We start from the raw sequence: 20,922 nt of genomic DNA, 5'->3' as shown, positions 1-20,922 counted from the left end.
AGGGCTTTTTCCAGCTACTCCTTTCTTATCTGATCTAATACAGGGAAGGAAGGGAAGGAACGAGAAAGGCAGAGAAACAAGGAGTGACGGGGAGGTCACAGAACCCGACTCAGGGCTTCCGTTCTCCTATCAGCCCACATAGGTGATGCTGGATAGTGAAAACGCACACAGTCCAGGAGCCCAGCACAGTACCTCATCATGGACCACACAGCTCGAGGAGACACCGGGAATCCACTGCTCTTGGGTTCTGGTGGCAATGGGGAGTGGCAGCCACTCCAGGCTCCTTTGTGAGGGAACCGCTGCTGCTTCCCATTCTGCCGGAGGGGGTGCGCTGGCAGTGAGGGCTGGGGGCTCCCCGGCTGCTGTGGGCTGCGCTGAGGGATGACCCCATTGCTCCTAAATAAAGTCAAACAGAAAGACACGGCTTACAACAAGAAATAGCAGTCCCTGTCCCAAGTCCTGCTCCTAGAAGCAACCATTCTCAAGGGTTTTAGCTCTTTTGTTTCTGGTATGGACCACAGTATTTTAAAATTAACATAATTATAATATTATTTCTGTTTTTGATTTTAGAAATTATTACATTGACTTCCTAATATACTATATTTCCTGGCGTATAAGACGACTTTTTAACCCAGGGAAATCTCAAAAGTCGGGGGGTCTTATACGCTGGAAAATACGGTATTTGGGTTTTAAGCAATCTGATATACATTGTCAGAGATTTTTCTAACCTACCGTATTTTCCAGCATATAAGACCCCCGACTTTTGAGAAGATTTTCCTGGGTTAAAAAGTCGTCTTATACGCCAGAAAGTACGGTAGAAAACTAGGACTCAGTCCTTCATATATGGTCACACACACACACACACACACACACACACACACACAGACACACACACTCTTCTTCACCCCTCATTCTCCAAATATATTTTTCTCATAATATTTGATGGAAGTGGTATTCAGGATTTGCATAATTACGAACTTGGAAAATACCATTCATAGCTGATCCATCCAAAGTACTGTAATTAAATTTTTCTTTCATAAATCCTCAGAGACATAACTCATGACAATCGGATGGACAAATCTGAAAGAGTCTGATTCTACCAAGTTATGGTGAGAATATGGAGCATAGGGATCCTGAGATACTGCTACAATCATTTCAAGGGCTTATCTCAGCACGTGACACAGCGAACAGGCACGGGTCTGTAGTCCCAGCAACCCCATTCCTACGGTATGCCCCGGAAAAACCCGCCTGTATTTGCACAAGAAAATCCACTGCAGCATAGTTTATAATAGCAGACATTGTGAAAATAACCTAAATTCCAAATCCAGGAAACTGGATAAATAAATTGGGATAACTAAATACCATACAACAGTTAAGGTGAATGAACTATAGCTACTTGTATCAGCAATGATGTATCTTAAAGCCTAATGGTAAATGAAAAGAAAAGCAAGTGATTTATATAAAGTTTGAAAATATGTTAAGTAATTCTGTTTGGTATTCACTGGTATATACAAAGGAAATAATGGCATAAAAATAATCATGGAAATGAAAAGTGCCAAACTCAGGATTGTGGTTACTTCTAGAGAGAGTGGTTAGGGACTGGGGTCAGGGAATGTTATTGTCTGTATGTTGGAAATTTTATCCTAAATTTTAAAAAATAAAAACAGAAATTTAACTCTCAGGGGCTCATCTTTCACTAAAAATATGTTTTCCTCAAGGTGATGTCAAACAAAAGAAATCCCACTCCATTGGTGTGGTTCCCTTAAAATTTAGGAATAAATCGCTCTTCGTGTAGAAAAGTGCTTCCAACCTTTGTTTCTGTTACTGTTTCTTTCCTGCTGTCTGCATCCTACAAGGAAAGATCTCAAAACAATCTAGTGCCAATATATTTATTTTAAATTAGCAAATGAGTGGGTGTAGATCCCTAAGAGTTTTGTGCAAAACTGTGTACATTATTCTGGGGGAAGGGGACACAATTTTGTGAAATTCTCAAAGGGGTCATGGTCCCCAATAAATATACTCAGAACCTCGGAGCTGGTCTCATGGTATAAGTGTGCGCCCAATTCCTGAACAGCAGATGCTCTGGGAGGTGGAGGCAGGGGTGCTCAGAGGTAACCCTGTGACTCTGGAGTCATAAAGACAAGAGACCTAATTCTGGCTCCACTCAGGGATAAGTGACTCTACAGAGGTTACTTTCTGTGCCTCTGTTTTCTCCTCTGTACAATGAGGGCAACGGTCGTGAGCACTGTGTGACTTCATGCCTGTAAATGGCCTGGCACACACAATGCCTGGCACATGGCCAGAACTTGGGAGACATTAACCATCACAGGCCAGGTCTCCCGGTCACGTGCTCTGGTTCCTTCTCACCACATTCACAGCTGTAGTTACTCATGTAATTACTCATGTAATGTCTGTCTCCCCCAATATTGGACATGCTCTCTGAGGGAAGGGATCTTATCTGTTATTCTTGGCCAGGTACAGAATGAGTATATGTTGAATGGGTGGAGGGAAAAAGTGAGTGTCTCCACTTATGCAGAGCTGCTGGTTTTGAGAGTTAAAAGTTACGTTTTTAAAAATCACAGATGACGAACCGTGCAACGTCTAAGTTACATATCGGCGTATTATTCCTCCCTTTGACCTTCTAGCAGTTTACAGTGGAGGTCAGGGAAGATTATTAAAAGAATAAAAGAGACAATTATCCCCTTTGAAAAAAGCCTGGCTCAACAGTAACTGGATAAAGAAGAAAATATAGGCAACGCTGGGCTGCAGAGTCCCAAGGCCAGAGGAGACAGAGACAGGACCTCAGCGATGAGGTTAAAATAGCTCTGGACCAGACCAAAGGGGAGGGGCTGCAGTCACTTGTCACACCTTGCTGCTGTCAGTGAGGCAAAGCAGAAAGAAGCTAGGAGGAAGAGACCAAAAGAATGCAAGAAAGCAAGTGATGAAAGTGGGAAGCAAGAGAGGTCAACAGGTTGTTTTAAAAAACAAAACAAAACAAAACAACCAAAACAAAAGGCGAGCAATGCAATTGCTTCCACCAGTTAAGAGGATATAGAGGAAAGACACTCTCACATAAGCCAAGGGGAGGGCCTCCGGCTCGTGGCTTTCTTGGCACGAGCTCGGGTCAAAATGATAACAGGGTTCCTTCCTCGGAGATTTACAGGGACTCAACAGAGCACTAAACGCCACTTAAATGATGTCTAAGTACAGACAGGCAGGAAGGTGATCAGAATGTAATGGTTAATCTCAGCTTGTTGCCACTCAATAACCCTGCTCCTATCTTTATGTCAAGAAGTTTAAAGCGGTAGGAAATAGAATAAAAAGGCAGGATTTTTTTTCAAAGATTAAATTCTTCACTGGACAAGGCAGGAAAATAAACCAACCACATTTTTTAAAGTTCAAACGTAAGAACCTTATAATTACTGAAAAATGGGGTCTGCATGTCAAATTGTTAGTAATTATGGAATTAATAGAGGAAGAAAATTATGGTATGTGTCAGAACCATTAATATGCCTTAGTCATTTTTATTGGCTACAGTACACAGGATAAAATGAATATGCCTTAAATTCGTAAAATAAAAACAGGCTGCTAAGTAAACATGTTCTGTGATTTGCATATGATGCGTGAGTATTCCTGTGTGGTTTAGATTAGCCATTTGTGAAATTTCAAAACAAAACTCCCAAAACTCTTAGGTAACAATTCAACGCTAGAGCAGACTCCAGCGCAGCAGTGCCCTTTGATGGATAACACTAATTTGAATGCCCAGGTTCAAGGCAAGCTGTTAACAAACTGTTTCCACTTGCAACCACTTCTCTGTGTGAATCAAGATCTCTCAGTGGTTTACAACCAGAAAATATTGCTAATATAAACTTGTAAGTAGTATAGATACTTCTCAATTCCTAATTTGGGGCTCACAAAAATTTTATAGTCCCCACTGATTTTTATAAAAGTGTGAAGAGTCTGAAGATTTATCTTAATAAAACAAGGCTCACTTGTTATATTATGGTCTAAGGTGAAGTTACGTTTAACAAAAAATATTTTTATTTTTTTAATGAAGTTTTAAAATTACTGATTTAAGTACTTTTTTGTGACTTGGCTCCGGAATCTTTATTTCTTTGTTTTTACTTGACCCCTTTTTTATTAAAAAAAATTTTAATGTTAACATTATTGCAGGTGCCCCCCTTTTTCCCTTCCTTTGCCCATCTCCCCACCCCCCTTGGCCTGCACCACCTATTGTCCATGTCCATGGCGTATACATATATATTCTTTAGCTAATCCCTTCACCTTCTTTATCCAGTCACCCCACCCTTCTCCCCTTGGGCATCGACCAGTCTGTTCCATGTATCCATGCACTGCTTAACATTCAAATGGACTTACGATTTCTCTTGCTTGTGGGATAGGGAAAAGAGATCATAAACCAAGCACACTCCAAATACTGTGATGCCCGTCTCTTTCACCAGCATGGCGCAGGTCCCCAGAAACAAGCCGAGCAGCAAGAAGAAAGGAGAGGCCGTGGAAGGGAAACACTCCCCAACACAGCACTGGTCCACACTCCTGAAAAACAAGGTTGAGATTCTTCTAATATAAGAATGTGGATTGCTAAGAAATACCGCCTTTTAACACTAAGATCTAGCATCAATTTCATTTTATTCTAAATAAGTAGGTGAGCAAATATTTCTTCAATAATAGAATTATGTAAAATTGCAAAGATGAAAAAAAAGTAAATGCCTCGTACTGATTTTGATACTTGAATTAAGGTATGCAAAAATTATGATAAAACCTGGCATAAAATAAATTAACACTAAAAAGCCATTTAAAATGCTACCATAGAGACATAGTTAGTGACATGGAAAGATGGTTAGGTGAATATATTTTAAGTGAATAACACAGGTTACTAAGCCACATGCATGAACTCCTGAGCCAGGTTCCCTGGGTTCCAATCATAGCTCTATAATTAAGTAACAGGGTCATAGGGGGCAAGTTACTTTGCCTCTCTGCCTCTGTTCCCTTCCCTGTGAAATGGGACCACAGTGTTGGAGGGAGAATTCATTAAGTGACTAAATATATATTAAGTGTTCATCACCATTATTATTTTATGTTTTATATACTTCTGTACACACACAAAAAAAATCAGTGGAGATATATACACACACACAAAACATAATCATCAGCCGAAACCGGTTTGGCTCAGTGGATAGCGTCGGTCTGCGGACTGGAAGGTCCCAGGTTCGATTCCGGTCAGGGCATGTACATTGGTTGCGGGCACATCCCCCGGTGGGGGCGTGCAGGAGGCAGCTGGTTGATGTCTCTCTCTCATCGATGTTTCTAGCTCTCATCCCTCTCCCTTCCTCTCTGTGAAAAACAATAAAATATAAAAAAGAAAACATAATCATCATTTCTCTCTGTGATAAAAATATAGATGATTTAGCTTTTTTCTTTTCTTCTGCCTAATCTGTATATTTAAATCTATTTCCCATAAGGACGTATTAGATAAAGGGCTTTATTTCCCTCAGTATAATTCCCAGCAGGGATTTTCAAGAGCCCTCCAGCACTGTAAAGTCTTTTTTTCATCTCACAAAATGGATTCAGCCCCACACGAAGAAACACCGCAGTTCCTTCAGCAGGCGCCACACCCATCGGCTCCTACTCCTTTGAAGGAAAGGCCAATATTTCTGTAGTTGTGATGTCTTACCCTCACTCTTCTGTCTAAAAGCAGTTGCATAAAAGTATATATGCCAGTAGATATGCATTCTTCTTCAATGCTGGGCTATAGCTTAAATTGCTAAAAGTGAGAATGGCACGCGCAATAGAAACCTGTGCAACTATAGCTCATTATCACATAAATATGGATACGCTGCAGGCCTAATCGTGTTCCCAAACACACAGAGAAAGCTCAAAAGAACAAGCAATTCTTAATCTTGTTCTGACACCAGAGTAAACAGGAAACAATTGTTGCATCTGGATTTATAGTTTTAAGATTTTCACATCTTGACGCATGACTAGCAAAGGTCACAAAGCCAGGACCAGTAGACTGGTACTATACTCAAGGCTCTGCTCTTTACCAGAGCTTCCTAAGACTTAGTTCATTCCATTCTGGATCCACAGTCTAAATTGGTTTATGACAGGGTTTCTCAATTTCAGCGCTATTGGCGTTTTGGGGAAGATGATTCTTTACTGTAAGGGCTGCCCCTGTACATTGGAGGGTCCTCAGTCTAGCGAGTTGTGACAAGCAGAAGTGTCTCCAGACATTGTCAAATGTCCCCTGGGGAAGCAGGGGCAAATTTGCCGCATACTGAGAACCACTGCTTTAGAACAGTGTTGGCTAGAGTCCCTGGGCTTTGTAAGGGTATAGATCGATGAAGTGATCCAAAGATCAAGGTTCACCAATCCTTAGCCAGGCCAGGCCATCCTCCATGAAGGAGGGCAACATGGTTCACTGACCCCCTTTTTTTCTGGGCCATCCTCTGAGTCATCTGCCCCTATTGACATTCTCTTTTCAACCTGCTCCTTTCCCTGTGGGACTATTTCACAACACAGGTGAGAACCTGATCACATCGCGGGGAAAGAGGCAATATAATGGAAAATTATTTTATTGCTGTTTAATCTCCCAAAAGCAAGTAGCTTCTGTATATTGATGAAAGGACATGTAAATTGGAAAACCACATTTGAGAAACACGACTTTCAATTCAGCATGGTTTTAAGCTCTGAGCTAATTTAATGAGGATGGGGGGGGGGGCGGGGGGGAGGCGCGGGGAATTAGAACCAAAAATGAAAAGGAAAAATTGAAGAAATCATAGGCAAATAAGAGAAAGGACTACACCCAATCTATTTTTGCTCAGAGCTATGATTCCAAATTCCATTCTCAGTCAGAAACTGTAAGTAAAAGAAAACAAGAAGCAAGAGCTTGTCTTCCTGGTCCTGGGAAGGCAGTTCCTACGAAAGGCTATGACATGGTTCAGAATGCGGCTGGAAGAGAGAACACCTGGCACTTGGTAAGGAGAAGCTGTCCTATGCCAGGTCTCGGGGAAGCTCTCTGAGCATTTCAGTGCCAAGAAGCCTCCCTCCTCTCTCAGGCAGATGCTGAGAACACACACACACACACACACACACACACACACACACACACACAGCAGAAATTCCCAAAGGACAGCATGACTGTAATCACAGAGAAGGACACCCTCAGCTATACATACCTGTTGTAGGAGAGAAAGGCCAACAGAAACAGCAGGCACGCTAACACGTCAGCTCTGCCAACAATTCCAGCTACCTAGGATGTTTGAAAAAAATTAAAAATTAAAGCGTCAGAAAATTACTTTCAGTAAAGTATTACAAAAATGTGTTTGGATTTAGATGACTGCAAAGTATAATAAAATGGAAAACACATTGTTCTTCAAATTCTAACCATCTCTGGTTATCATGTATATTTAATAATACATTTATAGAAGGAAAAAATTAGGAAGGGATAAGATTTTCATGCTTCTGTTCATTTTTAACCTTTCTTCTATAGAAGGTTAATTCACAGCATCAAAGTTTCTTCATTTAAGGGTTTATTCAAAATATCTTTTTAAATATGTTTTATTGATTTTTTTAGAGAGAGAGAGAGAGAGAGAGAGAGAGAGAGAGAGAAACATCAGTTGAGAGAGAAGCATATAGGGATCAAGCCCACAACCCGGGCATGTGCCCTGACTGGGAATCGAACCAGTGACCCTTTGGTGCATGGGAAGACACTCAACCAACTCAACCAACTGAGCCACATCAGCCAGGGCTTTTCAAAAAACTTTTTTGAGCAATGACTGAGTGCCAGATAGTGTGCTAGTCTTTGGGCCTGGAATGCTAGTGGAGCAGGGGACATTTACACAGCACTAGTAAAAATAAGTTGAGGAATCAATCATTCTAACAAGAATGGGAATGAATCTGAACTCATCATTGCTATATGTGAGTATATGTACATGCGTGTGTTTCTTAGCTCTGTCACTGAAAGAGCCTAAAAGCAAATACCTCAGGGGCAAAGGGCCATCCCGGCACTAACTGCAAGCCATTCCTCCACTAAAGAGAGCATGGGCTGCAGGGCTGAGGCTGGGGAGATACAAGGGAAGCTTGGATGGATCATCTTCTCATGTTAGGAAGTAAGAAAGTGCTCAAAAAATGACAGGTTCATGTGTCAAAAGGACACAGATGCCAGTGACAAGCCACTGACCAAATATGAGACAATTTGAACATCAAAATAAAGAAAGACATTAAAAATTATAAATCATTGAAAAGATATTTATGAATGCAAAATGATAATAAAGAGATGGATGGATGGATGGATGGATGTGTAAGTACCTGCATATATACAGTAAGCAATTGAAAGAAAAAGGATGGTGAGCTCTTCCTTACATTAAAAATCCAGTTAATGAATATAGAGGGAGTAGTGCAGTTGGAAAATAGCCATTTGCTTCTCCATATGAGTAAAGATTGACTCACTCAAGAAACATCACAAACTATCAATGCATGCTAAATCTAAGGTATGAAAGTTTAATGAGGCACAAGATATTTGCAGGGCTTCAAACCATTTCCTCACCGATTACTTATTAGCTGAATAAATAAAAAGAATAATTTACTATGGGGAAAATGTGCTACATTGCACTACACCTTGACTGGGGCATAGAATTTAACCTCATCAATAAAGGGCAAATGGACATGGCACGCCTAAGCATGTGGTACCCTGAAGGACACATCCCTTGTGTAGTATGACAGCCAGGAATACATAACCTGAATATAATCATGAAAAGTCATAGGACAAACCCAAGATAAGAATATTCTAATAAAATACATAAATTAACATATACTTATATTAATAAAGTATAAAAATATAATAATTCTATATTATTATTTTATAATATTAAATATTATATCTTAATATCTTCTAATTTATATTAAATCTTGGTTTACTAATTATATCACAACTCATTATAATCTAATATATCATCATATGATATTGCACACAATATATTATATATTATAGGTATATGTTGTACTTACATAATATGTATATTATGTATTTATATTTTGTATATTTTATTTTTATATATTTCTATATTATGTATTTATATAGAATATATTTATATTATTATTATATATTATAAAATTTTAATATACTACATTTAAATATTGCATTAAATACTAAAAACATATAATATGTAGTATGAATTATATATTTATATTTTAAGTGTGTAATACAGCATATGTTATATAACATTATGGATTTCAAAGTTATAAAGATCATATTAATAACATTTTGTTATATACATTCTAACATAAGTTTTAAATTACATTTAAAGCTATATATTATATTACAGAAAGATATGACGACTAGTAACTGTTTCAAACTTAAGGAGACTAAAGTGAAACGATGACTAATAGCCTTAGTTTACAATATACAACTAAATTAAGATGTAAAGGGGCATGAAATGCAACCTGCTCTCAAATGCTTCAGAAAACAATAATTTTATATATTGAGGGAGAAAGAGAAAAAGAATGGCAAAACAAATGTGGCAATATTTGAAAAATTGGTGAGTCTGGACAAATAACATATGTTCATTATATTTGTTTAAGTTTTATATTATTTTTTTAAATGTTATTCAGAAAGGAGCCGAAATGGAATAAAGGTGGGAGACAGAGGGCTATTTATAAGTGTTTGTATTATTGCACAGCTTAAAATGTGTGTGAATTTCTCTTAATTTCCTTAAATCCAAGGAAGAAAACTGTAAAGGAAAAAAAAAATGGCATATGGTTCAAAGAATGCTGCAAAGACAAGGTCACGGATGAGCTGGACCTTAAAGATGAGTTCACAAAGGAAATGAACTGGGTTAACATTTCAGGCACAGAAAATAGCATAACCCAAATCATACAAGACCTGAAGTCCACCATGTATTTGAGTCTCAGTCAATAATTAATGGCAGAAAATAGTTTTCTGGAAAATATACCTCTAAATCTTCGCATAAAATGAGCACAATTTGCAGTGATAAAGGAGAGGCAATGCCACACCCAGGAGCTAGGCCATCCTAGGCTTGAACATACACTCCTTTGCCATCTGCGTAAGAGTGAGACTCAATTCTGTTACCTTTAATTTCTGAAATTTTGGATTTCTTATCTTTAAAATGAGTACAATACCCCCTACCTCATTTTATTGCTGTAAGTAATCCTACCTAATAAAATAGTAATATGCAAATTGACTGCACCTTCGCTACGCCCAAGCCACGCCCACCAGCCAAAGCTACGCCCACCAGCCAATCAGGGCAAGTATGCAAATTACCCAACAAAGATGGCGGTTAATTTGCATACGCTGAGGGAGGGAGGAGTGAAGACTGAAGACAACTTAGAAGGAAGAAGGAGGAAAAGCGGAAAGCAAGGTGGCTGCCAGAGGGAAAGCCCAGGAGGGGCGGAGCAGGGCAGGCGTCAGCGGCGCGCGGGTGCAGGCGCAGCAGCCACAAAGGCGGCAGCAGCAGCAGCTCACACGGCCGCAGTGGCCACTTGTAGGATTCTTCCTGCAAATGGGCTACTAGTGAGATGATATATATAAAGTGCCCGCTCAACATTGGCACCCTTCTTTCTTCCTGAAGAGAAAAGGGGTCAAACTCTTAGCCCCGAGACAGGATGTTCTGTGTGGCTTATGGAAACCATCTTTTTACTTTAAGAAATGCCTCCATGATATTTTAACTTTATTGAATAATCTATCTATTAGTTAAAATAGGAATAAAAATAATTCAATTATATGCCTACATATACTGGTAGATTGATGGCAAGTCACATATGGAGAAAAATTCTAGTTCAACTGATACCAAAAGAAACCTGGACATGATCAAATAATTTCATTGTCAGTGCAGAGTTACCTAATGTGGCTGCCTGGACCACACACTGTTCATTGATCCATTAATCTATGAAGAACTTGAGTTCCAAATCAGGAAGACTGTATGACTCAAGGGAGGCAGGCAGTGACAATGTGGTGTCACCTTGGTGTCAAGGCCAAGCTCAAACTCACCATCTGTAAAGCAAAAATTAATTGCACATGGTTCTCCTGCAAAGCCCAAATCTGCTCAGTATACACCTCTGCCTCCATGAGCACTGAGCTCAGCATCAGCTGTAGGGCCTCCTGAGGGTTAAACAGAGAGTCCAGCTGGCCAGCAACAAAGTCTTGGGATAAGGCCAGGCATCTGGGCCCAGAGGGACATCCATCATAGCACAACTGATGTGGCCAACTTGGACAACAGCAAGACTTGCAAGCTGATAGTGGGTGTAGCAAGCTGGCATGAGGCAATAATAAGCTAGGCAAGCATAACTAATGCATTAAAGGCGCCTGAAGCCCTGCTTCTCAAATTGCAGCCAGTTAGTGCTGCTGGGAAACAGCAGTGGCAGAATATGCCAGCTGTGTGTGCCCAGATATAAAAAATGCAGTGTCCCTTGGAGCAGAAGGTCAGCATGAGTGTTAAAATGTTAGTGTTAACACTGGTAGACTCTGTTGCCAATTTCAAAACCACCAAGCCTTCACTGAACACCTATTCTATATTCGTGTTCAGTTAGGGTCTCTGGGGCTAGGGGTTACATGTCTAAAATCAAGGTGCTTGTCAGGAACGACTATATGCCTAGACCAGCCACTCACTGTGATTCAATTAGCCAATAACATCATGTTCAGTAACTGCCTGTTTTATTCCAGTCAACAAACATTTTCCAAGTGCCTCCGGTTTGCCAGGTATTATGCCAGCTGGAGGGATATAGCCTGCCACAAGGAGTTTAACATCTGGTGAGGAGTCAAAAAGAGTGTATTAATATGCCACAGGGAAACTGTGTGTCTCATAAAGAGGAGAAATCATTGCTATGGGAAGACTAAAGGGATTAATTTTGACTGTAGGATCTGGGAAGGCTTCATGGAAAGGCTGGCCTTAGTATACACTAAGACACAGGACAGCTGAGGAAGACTTCAGGAAGCTGAGGATGGGAGAATGTGAATCCTGGGCCAGAGAGGGGACACAGAAGCATTCCAGGTCGAGGAAAGAGAGGCCTGAACACATACAGGGTGTTTCTGGAAGGCAAGGCATAAGGGAATGAGAGCATGGAGTAAATGAAAAGGAGGCAGACATGGGCAATGGAAAGCAGACATGGAATGTTAAGTTGGAGGCCCCTGGGCTTGATGTGACAAAGTCAGCTGAACTGGAGGGTACTGGGAAGCGAAAAAGACTTGCTCAAAATGCAGATGGACGGCATGTATTTCTGCCTGATGTTGCAGTTTCCATCTCCAAGGGGGTAGTTATAACCTGAGACCTGTATCCTTTAAATATTCAAATAGTGGAAAAACATCAGTGAGTTGGGTAGAATTTAAATAATGTAACATTCAGATCTCTGAGCAAGCTTAAGAGAATGTGGAAATTGCCAATTATGGACTTAATTTGCTCCCAAAACTTATTACTTCTTGGAATACCACTCATAGGATTTGTATCAAGTTATTCATCATTTTACCTGCAAGGATGAGTTCCATTAGCATCAGACAGAGCCAGGAATACACACTTAATACCTGGCAACAGCTAAAGGCTGGACTGACTGATTCGATCATAATTCTCTCCTCGGTTATCTTGTCCAAGTTCTAGAAACATTGACTTTAATTTTCAACTCCATGTGTCAACATTTCCTGCTCATACTTTTGACTAAAGTTCATTCCTTCAAACTAGCAATGTCTTGTCTCCATCATGAGTAAATTTTAATTCTCATAAGAGAATTACAATGATTTTTCCCATTTTCCCAATTACTGATTTTTCTCATAATTTCCCAAGAAATATACTGTCAGGAAACCCTTCTAAGAATCACAAGGCCTTAAGTGAAGAAAAGTCTGCATTTATCTTATTCATTGTTATTTTCCTGCATGAGGACTACATTATAGTCTCTCAATATATTTGTTAAAAAATGAGTAAATAAGTGAACTTGTTCCTGTCTACTTAAATTGGAAATAATTTTTCCCTCTGCTGGGATTCTTGTTTTATTATAACATATTGCTGGGTCTTCTATGTATTTATGGGTATGTGCTTTGCTTTTCTAGTGAGGATAATTTTTCCTTTGATTTTTAGAGAAAGTGGAAGGGGAGGGGAATGGGAGACAGAGGGAAACAGAGAGAGACAGAAACATCGATGTGAGAGAAACAAATCGATTGGTTGCCTCCCACATGTACCCTGATCATGGGCAGGGATCAAACCTGCAAAGCCCTGATACTGCCCTTGACTAGGAATCAAACCCATGACCCTCTGGTGTATGGGCTGACACTCTAACCATTGAGCATGCCAGCCAGGCCTCAAAGCCAATTTTTAAATCATAAACCATATTACATTTCTGACATAATTTTTAAAGTACAGTTGAAAATCAATGTTTAGAACATTAGGGAGAAATTTTCTTCAGGAAAGAACAATGCGTAGGATGATAACAGTCCTAATTCTATTCTTGCAGAGTAGGAGAACATAAAACCTAGATAGCCTTTGGCAGTGTGATCATGAGCTAATAAAGTTAGGTTGAATTCTAAATTTTTTTTAAAAAAGGAAAATCCTGTGAGCAAAATGACATTTAAGAAAGGGTTTCAACAGGCTTTTGTCGTAATCGGGAAAAAAAAAAATCCATGGTAACACAATTATAAGGGCAAAATAGTCTAAGGGTTGGACATTTATTTAGGAAAAAGTGTTAGAAAAACTATTTGCATTCACAAAGAGATGAAGGAGGCAGAGAAATTTGACCTACATAACAATCTATACTAGGAAGTAAAATCAAGAGACAATTATTTAATTATAGATAATAGTTCAGGTTCCTAAGGAGGAGGGCAGAGAACTATACAAAAGAGATATGCTTTTTAGAAGACATAGTGATAAATTATTTTTAAAAAGAAAAATAGAACATAGTGGGTGGGAGAGGGGGTCAGTAGGAGATATAGCTATCCTTTGTTAAACAAAAGCAAAAGCAAGACCATAAATTTTCTCAGGAAGGACTGAAAATTTAAATTTTGCAGGGAGGAGGTTTAGTTTAAACATATTGAGATTACATTTAAACATGTTGCTATGGTTAAGGATTTGTTTTATTAATTATGTAATCAACAAATAATTCATGAGTACTTGGCTTGATGCAGGCACTCTATTGAGTGACAGGGAATATATGAGAGGATAACAGGTTCCCTACCCTCAACTTAGGTATATGCCCTAACTGGAGCTCGAACCATCAACCTTCTGGTATACAGACAATGCTCCAACCAACTGAGCTGCCTGGCCAGGCCTAAGTCACATTTTAAAGGGGACGAGAGATCTAAACTATCTAACTTTATAACTAAATACTCATCTTCCACAAAATATCAACACTTCATATTAGATAATTTGAAAAATGATGTGTTAGTCTCCTGTCTTTCTAACTTGAATATCAGTTTAACTTTTTATAGCCCTCTTCCCAGCACTTACAGTTCTGCATCGTAAATATTTTAAATATAAAGCAGAGTGCGAAAAGGTAAAATATAAATGCAGAGTGGGAACAATGAGCCAGCATGATAAGTATCTCAGAATTCCCCTTGTTGTTAAAAATGCATTAGGACTTACATTTCCTGCAAATAAAGAATGGTGGCCATTTATTACTAGCTGTAATAATAACACTGGTTATTTAGAAAAGCAATTAAATCCTGGAGGTACAATAAAGACCATTTGAACATTCAAAAAGAGAAGTTGCCAAGCAGTATGATTTATATATAAACACTTTAGTAGAGCTTTAAATTAACAGGGTTTTGAAACAGAAAAAAAGATCACTTTAGTGGGGTTTTGGGTTCTTATTTCATTGAGTTCCAATTACACTCACCGCCTCTGTGTGAATAGGATGCACAGCAAAGAGCAATGCCGTAACAAAAGCGAGTCCACGATTCTTGAAGACCGTTTTGTCACAGGTGTACATCAGCACAAGAGTCACCAGGAAGTGCAAAATTACATTCACTGCATGAAAGTAAAATGGGTTCATGCCAGTCAAAAATATGTTTAGCCTGGAACAAAGAAAACAAAAATGATTAGCTACCAACAGAACATAAGCACAAGGACATCAGAGGGAATCCATCATTTTAAAAAGTAAGCTATTCAAGTGATTATTTTTAAACTAGAGGCCCAGTGCACAAATTCGTGCACAGGAGGGGTCCGGCCGGCCCACCCCATCAGGGCCGATCGGCCAGGCCTGCCAGGGGGAGGGGCAGCAGGCAGTTGGCCATCCCCGTCCCCTGGTAGAACGCCCAATTAAACTCCTGGTTGAACTCCCAGTCAAACTTCCGGTTGAGGGGAAAATTTGCACATTAGCCTTTTATTATATAGGATGACTCCCAACACCAGGCTACTTGACCTATGAGTATTACTTTTTTCCTACCTCAGATTTTTCCTCTCTGCAGAAATCACTGCAAATGCAATACAATATTATTTCAGAAAACTATGTGGTCTCACTGAGAAGGTAGACAGATAGGTGCTGAAATGCTTCCCTCTCTTCATGGTTAATGCAAACACCCCAACAACACTCTTGCTTCACTGCTGGTTCTTCCTAGGCAGCTAAATGTTCAAAGGCAAGACAACAGGGCTGTGGGTCAGAGCCACAGCCAATGGAGATGAGAAAGAAACCACAGGACTGTGACTTGTGGTCACAGCTGGGACAAAACAGGCATAAAGGTATTCTCTCACCCATGGTGCCACCAAGAACCAAATTTCCAGACTATGCACCTGGAAATCATTGTTAATTACCAGCCCACAAGCAAGCTTCAGGGCACCTACATCCTGGTACCAGCTGCAGTTGAATGTAAAAGGATGAGCAAAAGCATAGCATTTCAGAATTTGTATTAAATGTTTCCTTACATAAATTCCCACAGACCTCTGAATGCTAAGATCATTATGAAAAAAAAAAAAAAAAAAAACTAAAAAGAGAACCACAAAGAAAAGGGAAATGTATTGTTCAACATCTTAAAAAATACTTTCCTGAGATAGAAATGCAGAACAGAGAAACTTCCAAAGGTTGCCTTAAATTTAATAATAGGACATAATGTTCCCAACTGAGTTTATGGGGTTATAGGAAAAGTTCAGTCATAGGGGGTATGGTTGTTTTGGAGGAACCTACACACCCTAAGTGGTATTACCCACAGGTGTCTATACTCCAGCCAACTTATCCAAAACAGAAATCCCACATCTTTATTCTCACGTCCTTTATCTGCTTCTTATAGAAACACGTCCTCTTTGCCAAAACAATCGAGAATGTAAAAGTCAACTTTAGTGATGACATATGCATATTCTCAATATCTAATTTGATTCATGCACAGCTTTAACCTACAGAATTTTAAACATCTCAAGCTTTACTTGGACACATGAATCTAAATGTCATAGTTACTAATTGCCTCCACTTTCATTCCCATTGAAGTCATCATGGTCCTAAATAAGCTTAGAAAAACGAATTACTGTGTGGGATCCAACTCCAGGGCCTGACGCCAGCAGACCCATGAGTCTGTGCACACCTAAGCATCCTCAAGACAAGAGCCTGGTGTGAAATAACTCACCCGAAGGGAAGGAGGAACCACAAGGAACTGGCAGGTCCAACTAAAGGGAGAATGGTGTCCCACTCCAGTGTGAGAGATCTCACATATGGTGAGAGCTGCTGGAAATCAGAAAGCTGGGGATGGTGGAGCTGTGAGAAGGGCAAGACCAAGTCCCCATCCTCCAACTACTCGGGTGCAATTCCCTAAGGGCCCATCCCCTGAGGTTGATTGTACACTGTTTTCCACATCATCAGGCCGAGTTTTGCAAATCAACTAAGCCATTAATTTAAAATTCAATCAGACCTGTGATTTTAAGAGAAATAGGCAATCTCAAATCCGGTTAGGGGATGTCCAAATTGGAAGGTTTTAAGGCTGTCACTGTATCAAAGGCTTTAAAAAATACATACCCGTGGACCAAAAATTCCACTTCTAAAAAATTTCCATAAGGAAATAACCACAAAAGTATTTAAATATACATACATATATGTGATATGATAAGAAATACATATTTTAGTCTTCATCCTGAATCCTGGTCAGAGATCCTATAAAATCTTCATCATTTCCTAAACAATGAAGGTGCTAGGAGCATCTACTGTTCTAATATTTGGTCTCTGTCCCTGGTTCCTAGCACAGAACTCCAAAATCCCTTATAACTTCCTAAATGATGAGCACTAGGAGCATCTTTTGTTGTAATATTTGGTCTTTGCCCTGATTCCTAAATCCCTTGGAATTCCTTGGGTGATAGAAGTGTCTTTTGTCCTAATGAAGTGACTTTTGGTGGGCTGGCTTCAAGGTGGAGGCTGGTCCCAGAAAGACCAAGCCCTGATTAGAAGAATGGAAATTTCAGCCCCACCACCAACCTCCAGGGTTGAAAGAGGGGTTGGAGATTGAGTTAATAATCCATCATGTCTACATGATGAAGCCGCCATAAAAATCCCTAAACTATGGGGTTCAGAGAGCTTCCAGGTTGGTGAACACATCCAAGTGACAAGAGGGTTGAGCACTCCAACTTGAAGTGGACAGAAGCACTGTGCTCAGAACCCTCCAGTCTCTTTTCACCTTTATTATATGTATAATTAACAATAAACATATGTGTTTCTCTGAGTTCTGCAAGCCATTATCGTAAATTATTTATTGAACCTGAGGCATGGCCTTGGGAACTCCCAATTTGTAGTCAAGTTGGACAAAATGTAGGTAACATAGGGACCCATTACTTATGATTGACATCTGAAGTGGGAGCAGTCTTATGGGACTGAGCTGTTAACCTGGGGGATCGGATGCTAACTCCAGGCAGACAGTGCCAGAATTAAATTGAAATGTCAGACAACCCAGCTGGTGTCAGAGAAATGGTCAGCTGTTTGGAGTAAACCCACATATCTGGTGTCAGAGGTATTGTGAGTGTGTGTAGAGGAGACTACATAGGAGTATTCTTTTCAATGTACAAGGATGCATCTTACTCTGTTAGTTATAAAAATGGCAATAAAGAGAAAGCAAGACATCTAGTAAGCCCAATTGCTGATGTTATTTGACTATTCCCACAGATAGGATGCTGTAGAGCATAATTTGGGATTATAAATAACAGCATTGGTTTTTTAAAGTGGACAATATCAGACAATATTTTTCTAATGTGTCCATTATTCAACTGTTTGAAAAGTACAAAAGCATCATTAAAGATAGTATTATTATTATTACACTAGAGGCCTGATGCACGAAATTCGTGCAAGAGTAGGCCTTCCTTCCCCCGGCTGCCGGCACCGGCTTCCCTCTGGCACCCAGGACCCGGGCTTCCCTCACAGCCCGGCTTCATCCGGAAAGTCGTCTGGAAGGACATCTGGTCTAATTAGCATATTATGCTTTTATTATTATAGATCACCACACTTTTATGAGGCACATACATTCCTTTGTCCTTCTAAAAATGACATAAAGTGGTAGACATGAGTCACCTTTGTGGTCTATATCTGAAAATGTGCAGGTGACATCTGTATAGATTATTATTTCTGGAAATGGGTTAGGACAGATGCCTGGTATTTTAAGTGAATTCAATTAGATTCCAAAATATAAAAATAAATTGCTGAATGGGGAATCACTGCATTAATAAGGTAAAAGTAGGAGCCTCTCACATGGTACCTAACATTGGTGAATCTCAGCTTTGAGAAATCACCTAGAATCTAGAGTTTGTAGAATTCCTCAAATGTCTAAAATGATGGGGAGTGAACTCTCCAAACTATAGACAAGTGACCATGAAACAAATTGAGAAACAAAATTTTAGAACTTATCCTATTTGTGAGCACTGGGGGGGGGGATCTCTGATTTGGGGAGCCCATGTGGAATTACAAAAAGGAGCTTTAACTGATCAAACTCATATTTTAATAGGACAGGGGATGTGGAAGACACAGCATGTCTTTATTTTAACAAAGGCATTTACAAAATCTCTCAGAATCTCCTAGCGTACAAGATGGAATAAGATAGATTTGTAGCTCACATGAAGAGCGGTGAATAATAAATCTATGTCTCCTTGGATGGAGACCTCTAGTGTATGTCACAGGATTCTGATATAATCTCTGGTCTGTCCAATATTTCTATCAAAGACTTAAATGAATCTATGGTGTATGCTGACTAAGCTTGCAGGAGGTCTGTAACTGGGCAGGAGAATTGCTGTCCTGGGAAACTGACTGACAGAGATTCACAAGGAGTTTAAAAGCTTGAAATTGTTAATTAATTCTAACTCAGAATATGGGTAAGAGTAAAGACCACATTTAGACATAAAAGAGAACAAAATACGTGTGATCACATTAAAACTGTACACATGGTATATTGTCCAAGGGCTGTTGGTTTGCCCTAAACTCAAAGAGTTATTGTGTCTTGGATATCCAGAAAGACCAATCCACCAACAGACAGACAGGGAACTACGTAAGTCAAACTGTTTTTCATTTCAATTCACTCCAACAGATGTTTATTGAGCACCTACTACATGTCAGGTATGATGTAGGGCCCAGAGATACAAAGAGAAGACGCGGCATTTGCTACCATTAGTTAACAGCATAGTAAAAGAAAGAAAGGCACTTAAACAGATAATTAATGGCTAGTAATTAAACAGATAATTTAAAAAATTCTAGCAATGGGAGAACCTACCAGGTGCAGAGACAGGGAAGAGGGAGGTATTCTACCTGCAGGCAGGTATGGGAAAGTGGGCAGTATCCAATGTGAGACAGCAGCCCCTTAGAGTGCTATTTAAATGTGGAAGCACTTTTACTAAAGAGTTCCATGATGCTAGGGGGATGGGAGGATCTCAAGGTGGTATCTCAGCAAGCTAGATTTGAGGAAATTGGGATGCTCTGACTAGAGAAAGATGACAGAAATGATACCAAGTTCTCCAGAGGAAAGGGTCTTTGCCATATTTATGATTATATGCCCAGTGTCTAGCACAATGTGTGGTGCATGGTTGTCACACAATAAGTAAATGAATGGATGGAAGCATGAGTGAATGAATGAATGAGTGAAATACTGAAGCAATGCACTTATCCTAAGTAGCTCCCAAAGGGGAAACTACAATCCAATTACAATGTCCAAACACGCTACCCAAGAGCTAGATTTAGCCTGCAAATTGTTTTGTTTCACCTGTATACACTTTAAAAAATTTTTTTAAACAGGTGCTTTTCATATAAAAATTTCTAGCTTCTCTTTATGCTAAGTGAAATAAGTCAGTCAGAGAAAGATAAATATCACATGATCTCACTCATTTGCAGATTATAATGAACAACATAAACTGATTAACAAAAACAGATCTAGAGACAGAGAAGCATCGATCAGATGCTCAAAACTCAGAGGGAAGTAGGGGTAAGGGGGAGAGATCAACCAAAGGACTTGTATGCATGCATATAAGCCTAACCAATAGACACAGACAACAGGGTGGGGTGAGGAGGGCATGAACTGGTTTGGGGTGGGGGGGGCAATGGGGGGACAAGGACACGTATGTAATAACCTGTAAGTAAATTACATCTAGAAAATTAATACTTTAGAAAATTAATTGTAAGGCTAAAAGCAAGACACCCATGAAAAACACACAAGGTGTCAAAACAAGCCAGAGGAAAATCATTTGGGCAAAAAATGAAATAGGATCCCAAGTCAAATTTATAGAAAATATTCCTTTATTAACTTTTGGTCGAGAATATGATTATATATTTTCAGGAAACAACTCCGAGACCATGTGGATTCCAGCAACAGAGAGGAATCGACAGGACTACTCCAGCCATGAAGACAGAAGAGAAGCAGTCCAGAGATGGAAGATGCCGACATCGCCTTGCCATACTAGCAGTTAGCAGCTGTGCATCACTGCAGGTTGCCCAGGACCAAACCAGAGAGAGTCGGACCTGCATTAC

The 20,922-nt window shown here is 39.6% G+C and overlaps 1 protein-coding gene across 2 annotated transcripts in view; it reads right to left on the bottom strand.

The window, feature by feature from the left end:
* The window catches only part of TMTC1 (transmembrane O-mannosyltransferase targeting cadherins 1), a 234,987-nt gene that overhangs the window by 199,276 nt on the left and 14,789 nt on the right, over positions 1-20,922 (bottom strand). For both annotated transcript variants that reach the window (XM_028144115.2, XM_054719184.1), the window contains exons 2-5: positions 14,848-15,025; positions 7,194-7,267; positions 4,378-4,554; positions 193-396 (exon numbers count right to left, since the gene is read on the bottom strand). In XM_028144115.2, the coding sequence (XP_027999916.1) occupies positions 193-396; positions 4,378-4,554; positions 7,194-7,267; positions 14,848-15,025 (633 nt within the window). The remainder of the gene's footprint in view (positions 1-192; positions 397-4,377; positions 4,555-7,193; positions 7,268-14,847; positions 15,026-20,922) is intronic.

This window comes from Eptesicus fuscus, chromosome 7 (genome assembly GCF_027574615.1).
Source record: "Eptesicus fuscus isolate TK198812 chromosome 7, DD_ASM_mEF_20220401, whole genome shotgun sequence".
NCBI classification, from domain to species: domain Eukaryota; kingdom Metazoa; phylum Chordata; class Mammalia; order Chiroptera; family Vespertilionidae; genus Eptesicus; species Eptesicus fuscus.
The sequence above is the reverse complement of the archived record's forward strand: the minus strand, read 5'-3'. Positions and strand labels throughout refer to the sequence as shown.